Genomic DNA, 14,209 nt, shown 5'->3' with positions numbered 1-14,209 from the left:
ACTGCCCTGGCCCGGGTCAGCCCTCTTCAGTGGGGGGGTGGCATTCCCCACCCTGTGCCCTGCTCCACCCGCCCCCCCACCTGCGTGTGGAATGCAGCAGGGACCATGTCCTTGTCCTTGTGGATCCTCCTGTCTCCGTCCCTGGTGGTGCATTCAGCCGTGTTGGTGGACCTTCCCTTCGCTTGTCCCGCTTTGTCACTGGCCGCGGTGGGTCAGGGCCCCGGGCACCGCCAGCCCTCACTTGCCTCTCCACTCTGTTGCAGAACCGCATGCACGAATCGCTGAAGCTCTTCGACAGCATCTGCAACAACAAGTGGTTCACGGACACATCCATCATCCTGTTTCTTAACAAGAAGGACATATTCGAAGAGAAGATCAAGAAGTCCCCGCTCACCATCTGCTTTCCTGAGTACACAGGTAGAGACTGCCACTCCACACGGGGACCGCGGGGGCCACGCAGCCGCTCGGGCCACACCAGCTCCTGAGGGAGCTCATTCCCCCTCACCATGCTCTGCGGACACACCAGATTCTGCCCTGGAGAATCCAACACAAAACCGAAGGCGGGTCCCCTCCCTTCCCCACAACATGCTGTTGCGAGGGGGTGGGGCAGCCAACTGGGGCATCCTGGTCAGGGGAAGCAGGGCTGGAATCCCAGCTCTGCCACTTACGAGCTGTGTGATCTCGGCAACCTCTGGACATCAGCTTGGTCATCTGTAAATAGAGCTTATCAGTAAAATGGCAATACCAAGATGATGATGGGGTTGAAGGTCGGGGCTTCGCGTCAGACAGCCCAAGGTTCGTGCCCCCACTCTGCCACTCACAGCAGGTTACATAACCTCTCGGAGCCTCCGTTTCTGTGTCTGTGAGATGGGAACAATCACTGTGATTATCCACCCTCCCTCCCAGAGTTGCCAGAGGACAAAGTGAGCTAAGAAGCATGGAGGGCTTAGCATGGCAGTCGTTGCATAGTAAGTGCTCACTAAACATTCGCTATTGCTCTTATGACTGTGATGCTAAAAAGTATCGTGACAGCACCCCCATTCAAATGGCCTGTTGAACATGAGAGAGCTTCGCGAGCAGCAGAGACCAGGGCCGTCCTGCGGAGGGTGCTGAGGGTGCCGGAGGCCACCTCTGTTCATGTTGCCATGGGTTTACCTGACTGTGGGTGGGTGGGCAGCCTGGCCAGGGCCCTCATGGTGCAGCAGGGTGCCTGGAATAGCCCACGGGCTCACTGGCTCTTCAGGATGGCCAGAGACTGGTCAGAGAGGCGAATGGAAGCAAAAGCGGGCATCCCCAGCCTGACCAGCCCCCGGGCCTGGAGAGCCAAGGGTAGACAGGGTCCCAACAAGGTGAGCCTGCTAGGTAGGCCTCTGGGCTGAACCCCAGCTCCCCGAGAGTGGACGTGGGGGCCGTGGCTTGGAGCCGGACAAGCAGCACAGCTCACTCTGTCTCCCCTTCCTCGAGATCAGGCTGCCTGCCCCGTGGGTCAGGCCCCAGCAGCATGCAGCCAGAGGTGGGCCGGGCTCAGCACCCCTCACACACGCCATCAGCCTCCTTTTAGTCGTATCTAAATTGGGGGGTCTGTGGATCCCGCCCGAGGTGACCTGGGCTGTGGCCCCTGGTGCAGCAGAAAGAAGCAAGGTGAGTCAGTCACCAAGGCCGTGTGGTGCTGACGAGGTCCCAGGGACCCTCTCCCTCACCTCCGGCCCAGATTTAGGTAGACCCTCAAGGCCAGGCCCGGTGGCCTGTGCCCATGTACCGAGGGGCTGGGTCCGTCCTGCTGTGGCTCCGAAGTCCAGCCCGCCCCCCCGCTCCCTCAGTGGGTTGTGACAGCCCTGCCTGGACCTGGGCCTGGGCCGGGGTTCCTGGAGCCAGTGGAGGCTTCAGGGCAAAGCCAGGAGTCCTGTTCTGTTCCTCCCTAAACGGCATCTGCTCTCCTGGAAGCGCCTCTCCCTAGACTCACCAGGGACAGAGTGATGTGGCAGCAAAGAAGGCAGCAAGTCAGCAAGCCAGACAGTTCTTAATCCCTGGAGGGTGAACGTGAGAAGGAGGAAGGGGGAAGGAAGGAGGGCGGGGCGATGAGAGGAAGGAGGCCAGGGCGGCTCCCAGGTACGGCAGTTTCCACCCACCTTGCCCAGCAGCAGTCAAGGGAGGTGGTGTCCCTGCCCACTCCGAGGAGTCACAGCCAGGAGAGGACAGCCCGCAGGGGCTGGCGCAGACTTCTGCACCTGTGTGAGGGCTGGTTCAGATTTCTTTGGGCAGGACCCGCAGGAAGAGAGAATGTTTGCATCAGGAGCCCGTACATGCATCTGTGAAAAGAAACAGGAGTTCCATGAAACAGTGTTCACCCTTAGCACAGGTGAGGCCTGGTGAGGTTTGATCTCTTGTTTCCATCATTGGTTTTAAACTGGATGTGGACCATGGACTTGGTTTCATGACCCACTGTTGATCGAGCTGAGCTGTCGTCAGGTTTCTCCTGCAGGGTTGTCACTGAGAGGCCCTTGGTGTCCGCTCCCCAGCCCGTGGCCTGACCGGCACCCAGGTGGGGGCCTCGCCTCACCAGCTCCCGACCTGGTCTCTCCCGCAGGCCCCAACACCTTCACGGAAGCCGTGGCTCATATCCAGGCGCAGTACGAGAGCAAGAACAAGTCGGCCCACAAGGAAATCTACACCCACATCACCTGTGCCACTGACACCAACAACATCCAGTTTGTCTTTGACGCCGTGACGGACGTCATCATCGCCAAAAACCTTCGGGGCTGTGGCCTCTACTGAGCCCTGGCCTCGCCACCCAGCTGCCCACCACCCTGCCCAGCCTGCCGCCCCACCCCTGCCCTGGACAAGGGAGCACCAGCAGATGGCACTGAGTGGGGAAGAGGAGGCGCCCTCCACGGCCTCCCCTGCCCCAGACACCAGAACACGTGGTAACGGGGTTGGCGGGGGCGCCGAGTGCCCACACCTGCCGAGACAGACGGCCCACTGGCCTCCGCGCCATCGCTGGGTGTCTCCCTGGGAGAGAGGTGTACGGGGCCCACGCCGCCGTCCGGGCCAGAATGGGCGCACTCTGCATGCAGTGGTTCGGGCTTGAGGTCCCAGGGTCCCCTCCTGTCTTCGAAGCTGTGCAGGTGGTGGGGCGGCGTGCTGGCTGGAGCGGGGGCAGTGGGAGCCGCTGCTCAGCTTTTCTTGGGGTCCCTCTGGTCGAGGGCAGCTCTGTCACCAAAGGCCAGGGTGGGACCAGGCCACCAACCGCGTGTGGGTCCGGGGGCTCAGGCCTCGGCAATGCCTCCCTCCTCCTCCCCCTGGACCTCAGTCCTGGACGCCAGTCCTTCCTTCTCTGGGCCTCCCTCCCTTCACACCTCTGGGGTTCCCCAGTGCCCTGCTGGGGAACCCCCACCCCGACTCCTCACAGGCCTGGAAATGCTTCTGAGACCGACTTCTTGCAAAGGCACGTGGTAGATGGTCAGCGGGGTTGAGTCCTGCGGTGCCTGGACGAGGTGGGGAAGAGACGGTGGGGGAGGGGAGGCCGGAGGAAGTGGCTCTTGCGTTGACTGGGATGGGGGCCTCCCACCCGGTCTTTGTAGGCCCCAGGGTGGCTTATCTGCTTCTCCCGTCAGTCACCCGGGGCTTGGGCGGCCGCTCTGGAGTGTGAGCAGATGTGCTTTTTCTTTGCAAATTCACGGCGAATCCAACACAAACCAGCTGGGGCAGCAGGGGGCCTGGGGACTGGAGGTTCTGTAGTTGAGCAGGCCCAGGGGAGGTGTGGGCACGGCCCCTGTAGCCGGTGTCCCAGCTTCCTTCTGTCTTGGTGAAGAAATCGGAGAGTTTGTCCACAGCCCTTGGGGTCCCGCCAGCCCCCGGGGGCAGAGGAGGGCAGACGTACGGGCCCATCATACTGTGTGTGCTGTGAGGGGCACAGCCTGGCTCACACACACACACACACAGCCCCAGCCCCCTCCCCGGACAGAGAGACTTGAGACCCCTTGGAGGGGCTTTGCTGTAGAGATCCCTGAGGAGAAAAGGGTGGGGTGATGACTCCTGGTGACCCAGGCCCTGGCTGACCTTGGACAATGAACACACCTCTTTCTCTCTCTCCTGGGCGCCTCCTGTTGGCGGATGCCACCAGTCAACACCCCAGGCAGACCCTGTGTGCTTGGATGGCGGCTTTGCCTGGGGAGCCAGATGTGCCCACAGGAGGAGAGGGGCCGCCCCTGAGGGGCCTCTGGCTCCCTCCTCAAGCCCTCTGCTCCTCCAGCACCCACTCTGGGCTCTGCTCAGTCCCGGGCCAGGCAGGACCCCTGCCCTCCCAGCGCAGCCGCTGACTGCCCCGCAGCCAGGAGCTCTGGGCTTCTCGCTTCCAACAGACCCGGAGCTCTGGGTAGTGCACGGGAGACCCAGGGCACCTTCCCTAGTGCCAGACGCCTGCAGGGGTGGGCGCTGCTGGGGTGAGCCCCATCCCTGCCTGGCTGTCTTGCTGCTGCCCCTGGCCTCATGGGAGACAGCAGGCAGCCCAGCTCCATTTCAGTTTTGCTTGCCTCGTTGTGTGCTGCGCCTCGTACAGGGTGCTGGGTTGTGGCAGAGGACAGGCCCCTGGACCGACAGCCGCAGTGTCCCGCACGGGCAGCCAGGGCCAGTCGGGCCATGTTGCCCGACACTTGAAGGCATAGCAGTTACTTCCTGGCAGCACCACCCTGGGTGTGGGCAGCTGTGCCCCTAACGCTGCTCTGTGACCCAGACTCAAAAGCAACTGCTAAGAAGGGTATACTGGCCAAGCCCCACCTCTAAGGCCATTGTCTTAGAGGTGGGAGTCACCTGCTCTCCAGGCCCAGGGCAGCAGCCAGGCGGAGGGCCCCGGGCCGTAGCCCACCCCATCTGCCATGTTAGGAGGCTGGGGAGCGGGGTGCTTGGAGCCTTCCTGCCCCTCCGTGCCCTGGGGTGCCTTTTCGCTCTCAGATGCTCTGCCCTGCTCAGCTGCTTATGCTACTCTTGCCCTCTGACCCTGGCCTGCCCAGGGGGTCCTTGGCTGTCTAGTCAAAGCCCCCAAGGAGCAGGTATCCAGGGTGAAATTCCTTCCCTGTTGTCTGCGTCTCCCATCCACGTCGTCACAGGTGGCTCCACCATGGGGAGGAACGACTGAAGGGACAGATGAGTTTTGGCTCCGTCGTGGGTGTGGGTGTGGGGGAGATGTTATGAGTGACCAGACGTGGGTGATTCTCTTATCCACAGTGGCCCCGTGTGTGCCCCAAAGAGGCCATGCTTCGACTCTCTGCATGCCTCTAGTTTATCAGGGCAAAGGGAAACTGATCTCTAGGAGGGGCGCCTTTACCAGACCCGTGAAACTTATGCCAGCCGTCTAGATGCCTGTGGGCAGGTTCTGTGCCCTGCACCAGTTGCCCTCACAAGAGCCAGGTCTTAGCCTTCCCACCAAGAACTGAGAGAGGCCCCCAAGGCTCTCTGGCCTGCCTGGAGGGGGCAGTGCCCGAGGCCCAAGGAAGGGCTCTGTGGAGCCTGTGGACTCTGGCCTGAGGAAGGTGCAGGGTCTGCTCCAGCCCTGAGCAGACAGCGCACCAACAGTTCTGACATTCTGGTTCTATGGCCCCCTTGCCTGGAGCTCTAGATGCCTGGTTCCCTGGCCCTTTTTCTCCTCTCTGGTCCCAGCAGAACCTGAGGACCCATGGGCACATGCTCCTACCATGGGGCGGTGGGCTCAGCCCGGGCAGAAGGCCAGCACCAGATATGGTGCCAGGAGGCAGCTCTCCTCCCAGCCTCTCCCCCGAGTCCAGTTCCGCCCCACTGATGGGACCTGGAGGCACCCCTGTCCTCCACGACTGCCCTCCCTACCCAGAGCCCCCATGACCAGGGTCCTTAAATCCCCAACACGGAACACCCAGGAGTTGGCTCACCTAGCTCACCTCTGCCAGGGAGAGTCCTGCAAGGGGAAAGAATATCCCACCGCTTCCACCTAACCCTGTGACAGTCTCTGCCCCACTGGCTGATTCTGCAGGTTCTCCTCTCTGGCCTGCATCATTCCCGGCTCCTTCCCCCTTCCCTTGGCCTGACCTAGTACACTCTTCAGCCCTCTTGGTGAGTAAATCCACCGCAATCCGGGCCTCAGCCTCTTCCCTCCAGACCAGGTAGTGTCCTGCCCGGCCCCCTTTTTGAGAAGTCTGGTGCACAAGGCCTCTTCGGGTGGCCTCTGGCCTCCCCGAGCCTTCCGGAAGCCTTCAGGCACAACCTGGCAGTTCTCAGGAACTGAGGCTTGAGGCTCTGGCTCCGTGGCCATCAGAGATTCAGTCTTGGGTGCCAAAGGCCAGCACCCTCCAGACAGCGCCCCTTGTCAATCCACAAGCCTACAGAGCAGAGGGTCCAACAGCCCAGAGCAGTGAGACAGGACACAGCATCCAGACCAGGATCAGGGCCCAGGTGTGAGCTGCTGCCCCCCACCGCCCGCCCCCAGCGAGGTGAGTCCTCAGCCCTCTTTCCCAGGAGCCAAGTGGGGCCTTCCCTTGGGGGCTTCAGACACGCTGCACCCCCAACCAGATGAAGGCCCCCGTCAAGGGAGGGCCTGCTCAGGGCAGAGACAGAAGGGAGGCCCATCCAGGCCCAGGGTGCCCAGGGCACCAGCGTGAACCCACCGCCCGTCGGAGGCACCACCCCTCCTGTGGCCCATCCTTTCCTCCCCTGCCCCCCACCCCGCCCCGTCCCCGTGGCCTCCCTGAGCAGCCAGGCCCTTCACCTCCTGGTCCCCTCTGTCTTAGTCCCTGCGTCCTCTGTGCCCTGTGCCTCCTCCCCTCCCCGTCCCCGGCAGAGGTGGGCTTGGGCGCGCCTCTCCTTTCTTAGCAAACCCCTCTTAGGTGCCGTGGTCCCACTTCCCGACCCCAGCGCCACCCGCCCCATATTAACTGTAATTTTGTAAGAAGAGTGACTCGTCGGTTTAATCTCTAGTCATTGTAATAATTTATTGGCTGCCGTAATGTATTTATTAGTCACCCACCATTAATAAAATGTGCCAGCTTTTCCTAGCACGAGTGTGGTGTGTTGCGTCAGTGCCCAAGTTGCTTCCACCGGCGCCCCCCGCACGACACGTGTCCTGGGGCCGGACTGTGGGCCACCTGGCAGAGGGGCACAGCCTGCTGGGGCAGGATTCCAGGTGACCGGGATTGTCGTGAGGGCAGAGGCTGGTCTGTCCCATCCCTTGTGCTTGGTGCCGGCCACGCCCCTGCTCCAGTGGTGGCAGCCAGGCCGCTGGCCACGCTCTGCTGGAGACTGGGAGAGACAGGGTGGTGACGACAGCAGGGGTGGGTGCTGTCGCCTGGCTGTGGCCCCTGGCTCCCTTCTCTTTTCTCACATGCTGACAACTCCTCTTGTGAATGTGTTCTTGCATCCGTGTTCTCCGGGGAAGCTTGGATGGACAAGCTGGGCTCTTGGCTCCTTGGTGATGGGTTCCAGTGTGTTTGGAGGGATGGCGGTGAGGCCTGTGGGGTGTGGAGGGGTTCTCGGTGCCGGCGCCTCCCCTCCCTGCAGCGGCTCCCCTCCCCACTGCCCTTCCTGCATCTCCAGGCTCAGCCCCTCCTTCCAGGCTCACTCCAATGCCCTCCCGACCGGACCAGGTCTGACTGGGGAGCATTGCTGCCTCCCCGGCCCCGCCCCTGCTCTGTGCCGCTCGCTCGCTTGCTCGGAACCGGGACTTTTTCACGTGTGTGCATTTTCTCTCCCCAACTAGACTGTGAGCTCTCGGAGAGCAGGAGACTGTGCCGGTCGTTCCTACAGCCCTGTAGCTGCCCCACGGAGGGCCTTGCACACAGATCCAGCTGGTATTGGTGGGAAGAGTGCCCGCTCTGCAGCCCTGGGGCGTGGAGGGGCCGAGCCTTAGCCGAGTGGAACTCTGGAGCCCAGGCAGCTGGCCTGGATTTTTCCTTCGGACCTAAGCTTGGCGGCCTCCAGACCTTCAGCTCAGCCCACATGCCAAATGGGCACAGTCCGCACTCTCAGCCTGGGTCTCCCTAGTGGCCCCTTCTGGTCCTGGGAGTGCCCTGGGCATATGTCTCCACCGTGTCCCCCAACGTCTAGATCAAGTCGAGATAGTTGGGCAGTGAGTTGGGATCTTGCCTCTGGTTGAGGCCTTCCAGCTGTTGGTTGAGCAGCGATAGGACAAGGTGGTGTCGTGTGTTGGTGAGGCTTTTCCTATCGAATCGTTGGCTCTCCTCTGCTCCCTGGTGGCTCGGGGACCCTGGGCGCTCCCAGCCCCCACCCCCCTGCGCGTGGATCCACCTGGCCTCCCAGGAAACCTCCGCCTGCCCTTTTCTGAACAGCCTCCATTGAGACGGCACCGGGCGGAAGTGTCTCATGCCTCCCTAAGCGTGACTATGCAGTGACTGACCAGTAGAAATTGGCGGGGACTGAGAATGAAATTGACTGGTTGAGGCTAGGAGGGTAATAAGATCATAGGAGTTTGCTGAATATGCGCGGCAGAGTGAGAGGACGATGCCATTTATTTACTACAGATCCCAGAGGGCGTCGTAAATCTGTGCGGTTGTCTAGGGGCTCCCAAGAGGCAGCTGAGAACCTAGACTGCCCCCTCCACCAACCGGTCTTGACCATAAGGACAAGGGTTTGCACCAATACCCTTTCCAGGTCACCAGTCATGGAAAAAATGATGGAAGGCACGCGGAGCTGGCCATGACTCTCTGATCATTTATTCTAAAGCCCACAGGCTCCTCACTCTGGCTGGAGAAACCAACCCATTGCATTGCAGAAGCTCTGGTCTGGCCCAGAGCCGGGTGCAGGTCTCTGCTCTTCCTCATCCCAGCCTTGTCACCTCTCATTGTCCCCTAAGGATCGATGAGGTTAAATGACACAAGGCAGGGGAAGAGCTGGCAGAGCGGGGCTTGGTGATGGGTGGTGGTCGCTTCATCTGCTTCCCGCTCCCACTCAGCTGGAGGGAGACGTCGGAAAGCAGTTTACTCAGCGCCACTGCTTGCTCGTCCATCTCAGTGATGAACGCCCAGTGATGCCCACACCACTGCTCTGCTCTCTCCTATGATTTGCTTCAGTCTTCTTACTTCAGAGGGAGCATGTAGCCTGGAATTACTCCTGAACTTGACCTGCAGACCCATGGAGCTAGGTTTGGGGCGGACAAGTTTCCAGGGTTAAGACAGGGTTCTTGGGGAAAATGAACAGCTCTCCCTTCCCCCAGAGAGCTATATCACGAGGGAGCCACCTTCCTGTGCAGAAACGGGTTTGTACACAGAGAACAAACTGCCAAGGAACAGACTGCCCAAGTTCATGTGCCTGGCATCCCACAGTAGGATAAGTCCGTCCTTGCCCCGGACAGAGGGCTGTCCCCTGGGATCCTGCTTGATTTGGAGTGCCCATTGTGTTCACTCATTTGCTAAATGAACTCCTGTGCGCAAAGCAGTTCTCCACGTCTGCGGTGCTTAAAGCTCCTCGCGTGACCAGTCGTGGTTGAGTTTGACCCAGCCCGAGGGGGTATGGCCAGAGCCCCAGGCACTCCTGCAGGAGCCTGGCGTGACTTCCCCTCAGACCACAGGAGGGGCCTAGAGGCCCTCACCACTCCCAGAGTACACCCCAACCCACAGGTTAGGCCCAACAGGACAGGTCTGGACAGGAAGGGCCAAAGCCCGGCTCTCAGGCTCCCATCCAGCAACCCCCACCCCCCGCCAACACGCACGGAGACCTTCCCGTGGCTGGAGACTGCAGACTGGAGAGCTCGTCCTCAGCCTCACTCAGGGAGCCCGGGTTGGCTCCCAGTCCAGTCTCTGCCACCAGCCCTGAGACAGGGGTGTTGGTTGCTCTGAACGCTGGAGATGCGAAGCTCCATGCTGTGCGAGAACGTTCTGTCAGCCTTCCGAGGAGCTGAGGAGCCGTGGGGGCCCGGGAGCCCTGCCTGAGCTGCCGAGTAGACCACTTCCTCCCTCTCAAGCCTAACTTCCATCTTCTCTTTCCCTGTCTCCGTGTCTGTCCCTCTCGCTGTCTGTCTGGCTCTCTCCCTCCCCGCCTGGGGCTGCAGAACCGCATGCACGAGTCTCTCATGCTCTTCGACTCCATCTGTAACAACAAGTTCTTCATCGATACCTCCATCATTCTCTTCCTCAACAAGAAAGATCTCTTTGGTGAGAAGATCAAGAAGTCACCTCTGACCATCTGCTTTCCTGAGTACACAGGTAGGTGTCGCGCGGACCTGCCAGGGACCTGTGTCTCCCCTGCGGGCACGGGTACCCCTGCAGGCAGCTGGCAGAGGGTAGAGGAAGAGGCAAGGGAGTGACCAGGTCTGGCCCCTCCCAGGGCACTGCCCTGGGCGTGGTGGGGAATGGACCCTCGTGACGCGTGTGGGTTGTGAGCAGGCGACTCCGGAGAGACGTGGCAGGATCAGGAGGCAGGACAGGCGCACAGCTTCCCCCTCTTCTTCCGTCCTGGTCCCCTGCCTCCCTGGTCTCCCCCCCCTCAACCCCTGCCTGGGCTGCCTCAGCCCCGCCCGCTTTCTCTGCTCCTGCTTCGGTAGCCCTGCTCGTGCCAGCAGAGCAGTTCCCCCGCCCCACGGCATGGGGCCTGCTCTCCCCACCTCCACCCCCATCCCGCCTGCTCTTTCCCTGCTCTTCTCCGCCCCTGTGCTTTTCCCCCAAACCACCCCTACTTTCTGCAGGCCTTCTCCATCTCCGCTTGCCTCTTTTCTGCCTTCTCCAGGGCTTTTCCTCTCCTTCTGGCTCCAGGGGAGTGTGCCCCCCCCCCCAATGGGAAGCTGTCTCTGGCAGCGGATGGAGGCTGGCTGTGTAGGGTGGCCCGGCTCTGGGCTGCTGCTGAAGGCTAGGGCAGCGCTGACGGGAGGCCGGAGCCCAGCCTTTGTCGCTCTGGGGACTGGGAAGCTTCTAGAGGCCCCTGGGGCGTGGCGGTAGAGAATGTGTCACAGGTGGGCTCAGTCTGGAACCCACTCCCTGACAGCCCCAGTGAACGATCAGGGCTTAGGCTCAGCTCCCAGGGTGACATGGGTCCCCAAACCCAGCCAGATTCCAGAAGAGATGGATGCTGGCCCCTCCGCCCTCCTCCACTCCTGGGGAGGGGGGGAGTCTGCCCTCACCCTTGGGTGTGGAGGGCGCATTGGCTTGTTCTGAGCGCAGCCTGTCTCCACTGTGTGAATCTGCCAGCTTCCTGCCCTCCCCAGGGTGCAGAGAGGGAGACAGGGCAGGCTCTCGGGGCTGACAGGCGTTAGGAGCATGGTGCAGGCAGGCGGGCAGACAGGCAGACAGGCAGGCTAAAGCAGCTTCTGGACCCAGACTCTGCAACTTGGGACAAGTTAATCGCCTGTGCCTTGTTTGTCATCCGGGCACCACAGCAGATAATGATGCCCACTGCTTGCGGGGCTGGAGGTGGGGGAATGAACGGAGAGAATGGTGCCTGGTGCCAGGTCTGCACCATAGGTGCCATCACTGCCCTCGTACCATCCAGAGGATGGAAACCAAGCAAGGGGGATTGGCCGTGGAGGAGGCGCCCTCTGCGGGTGGGGTGGAGCGAGTCCATGCAGGCACAGGACAGGCCAGGGAGGGCCCTGCCTGTGGGTGGAGCCGGGCGTTAGCCCCCTTGGCAGCCATCTCTCCCAGCCTCAGCAGAGGCCCTTCAGGACCAATTCGGGTCTTTAGATAAAGTTGCGGTGACCGGATGGGGCTCGGAAGTCTGCAAGCTCCAGCAGGCCCTCAGGCCAGTGCCACCTCAGGGGGCCGGCCTGAGCCTAGGGCTCTTCCTTGTCCCCAGGGACCTGGCCTCACTGGAGCCCGATTTGGGATGTGGCCCAAGGAGCGGTCAGTCTCACTGTCGTGTTGTATGGCGCGCCGGATGCACCCAGGGAAAGTCGGTCTGAGATTGGGAAACATTTGCATTCTTCAGGGCCTCCAGAGGGATCCAGTTTGAGTTCAGAGAACACGCTGGATGACAAATGGTCACCAGTGAGGTGGCCCCTGGGGGTACCTAGGCTTGTGGGGACAGAACAGGCTGGAGGGGCTGGGGCGTGCAGGTGGCTGTCTGGACGTCCACGGGGAGCTCTGCAGGACCGCCAGGCCGTGTAAGGGCGCGGACTGAGCAGACGCTGAGAAGGCGGGAACTGGACGTCCCGAGTTACTCCTGGGCGCTTTTCACCTCCATCGGTGCCGTCTTAGCACCCTCTGGGCAAGAAGCTCCTTGATGGAGTCCACTGTGGGGTTGTGTCTAGTCTGCGAGCTGCCACTAACTTGATGGCTTCACCGTGTTGGTGGCCAGCCAACGGTGGCATGGAGGAGGCTCTGCCCCGTGGGCTGTCAGAGCTGCTCTCCGCCCTGTCCCCACCCACCCAGTAGCCCTGACCCCGCACACTTATCTGGCTGCGGACGCCTTCCGGCACCCAAGCCCCAGCCCCACTGTGGCTCACACCCAGCCATTGGAGGATGGCTGGAGGATGGCGCAGGCCGGGAGGGGGCATGGCCCACCCCCTCAGCATAAGACCGTGTCATTTCCATATTGGCCAGCTCCCAGGGGCACTGCAGAAAATGGGGCAGCCTAACTTGGATGGGCTTTTAGGCAGTTCTCTGTTGGTCCACGTTTTATGATAATTGAAAACTACAGGACAGAGCCACAGGGTTTGGGTTACAGCTGGTGGGCAAACTGTCCTTACATCATGCACAGATACCCCCACCAGACCCCGGCCAGGATCAAGGGAACACTCAAGGAATTGCGGGGGGGGCCGCGGGGCTCCAGTTGGCATTACAACACTGCCAGCCCCTTAAACGGCCCACCTGGAGGTTCCCAATGCCCCCTGTCCTGGCCACTCACCCAAGAACGGGGACGGCTTAGAGACAGTCCCAGCCCTTCTCATTAAGAGGAAGCATCCAGGAAGGAGTGTAGGCGCAGCGCCCCGCGGCCACCACCCCGCAGGGAACTCATGCATCAGAAGCAGTAGGACCGGTTTAGACCAGGGGTGAGTGTTGTGAATGGCGGACTGGCCAGCCTCAGTCAGTGTGCTCATCTAGAAAGCAAAACAGACAGCCTGTGGCTGCTGTCCGCCCAGGGCTCCTGGGGGGACCCTGTGTGAACACAGAAGGAAAGACCTGGGCAAGTCAGAAGCCAGGCCAGTGCTCAGCTGCATGTGGTTTCCAGTGTAAGATGCGACTCCACCTTGGAGAAGGGCCCCAGGCAGCCTCCTGGAGAAGGTCACGGCCCACATCTCCAGCCCACCCACCCCCTCTCACCAGGGCCTCCCCCCAACTCTTCTGCTCTGTTTCGTTACAGGCCCCAACACCTATGAAGATGCCGCCGCCTACATCCAAGCACAATTTGAAAGCAAAAACCGCTCACCCAACAAAGAAATTTATTGTCACATGACTTGTGCCACAGACACGAATAATATCCAGGTGGTATTCGACGCCGTCACTGACATCATCATTGCCAACAACCTCCGGGGCTGCGGCTTGTACTGACCTCTTGTCCTGTATAGCAACCTATTTGGTAATGATTCCAGCATTCACAGAAAAGCTTGCACACATACACACTCCACTAACAAACAAATGCAAGTTGGTAAATTAACTTCAAAAAGGCATAACAAACCTTATATATAGACAGACAAATATATATTAAGTTTTTTTTTAGTTTGTACTAGAAGGAGCTTCAGACAGAACTGACCAACATTCCATTGATCATTAAGGTTTTCCTGGGACAGCACCTGAGCATGCACTTACACACACACACACACACGCACGCACGCGCGCGCGCGCGCGCGCACGTCACGATGGCAGTCCTGATTTGGGAGTCCATCCTTTTAAGAACAGCCACATGATTTTACACTCTGAGACCCATTTCTGTGAGCAGGGAGAGGGCAAGGAAAGGCCTGGCCTTAGTCCAGCCTTTTCCTCTGCATCCACACGCTGAGGCTGTGTGCTGTCAGTTCTGTCCTGCTCTTGTGCGAATTCCAAAACCCTTTAAAAAATGGCCAGCATCCCAAATGTCTCCCTGCCCTATACTCCCGACAGAAAAATTAAGGATGCTTCTCTTTTGGGTGGTAGAGGTGGTTAACTTCAAGAATTTAGAAGAGTCACTGCTCTGCCCAATCCACTCTCTGTCTCCTGAGTTTTCTTTATTCATGTTAACAAGGCAAGAGTCAGAGAAAAGGGAGACTCTGGCTGCTTTCTGCAAGCAGCTGAGAGGGCGGGCCGTGCAAAGCACAAGGTCACCT

At 60.5% G+C, this 14,209-nt stretch overlaps 1 protein-coding gene across 1 annotated transcript in view; it reads left to right on the top strand.

The window, feature by feature from the left end:
• GNAO1 (G protein subunit alpha o1) overlaps window positions 1–2,775 on the top strand; it is a gene marked incomplete at both ends in the record, with an annotated part of 154,406 nt that extends 151,631 nt beyond the window's left edge. Inside the window, 2 exons of the mRNA XM_082676423.1 lie at window positions 264–417; window positions 2,588–2,775. Of these exons, the coding sequence (XP_082532549.1) occupies window positions 264–417; window positions 2,588–2,775 (342 nt within the window). The remainder of the gene's footprint in view (window positions 1–263; window positions 418–2,587) is intronic.
• Between the last annotated feature and the right edge of the window lie 11,434 nt (window positions 2,776–14,209).

The sequence above is a fragment of the Grampus griseus genome, assembly GCF_964374135.1.
Source record: "Grampus griseus genome assembly, chromosome: 19".
In the NCBI taxonomy this organism is placed as follows: Eukaryota; Metazoa; Chordata; class Mammalia; order Artiodactyla; family Delphinidae; genus Grampus; species Grampus griseus.
This window is presented reverse-complemented; position numbering and strand designations above follow the sequence as displayed.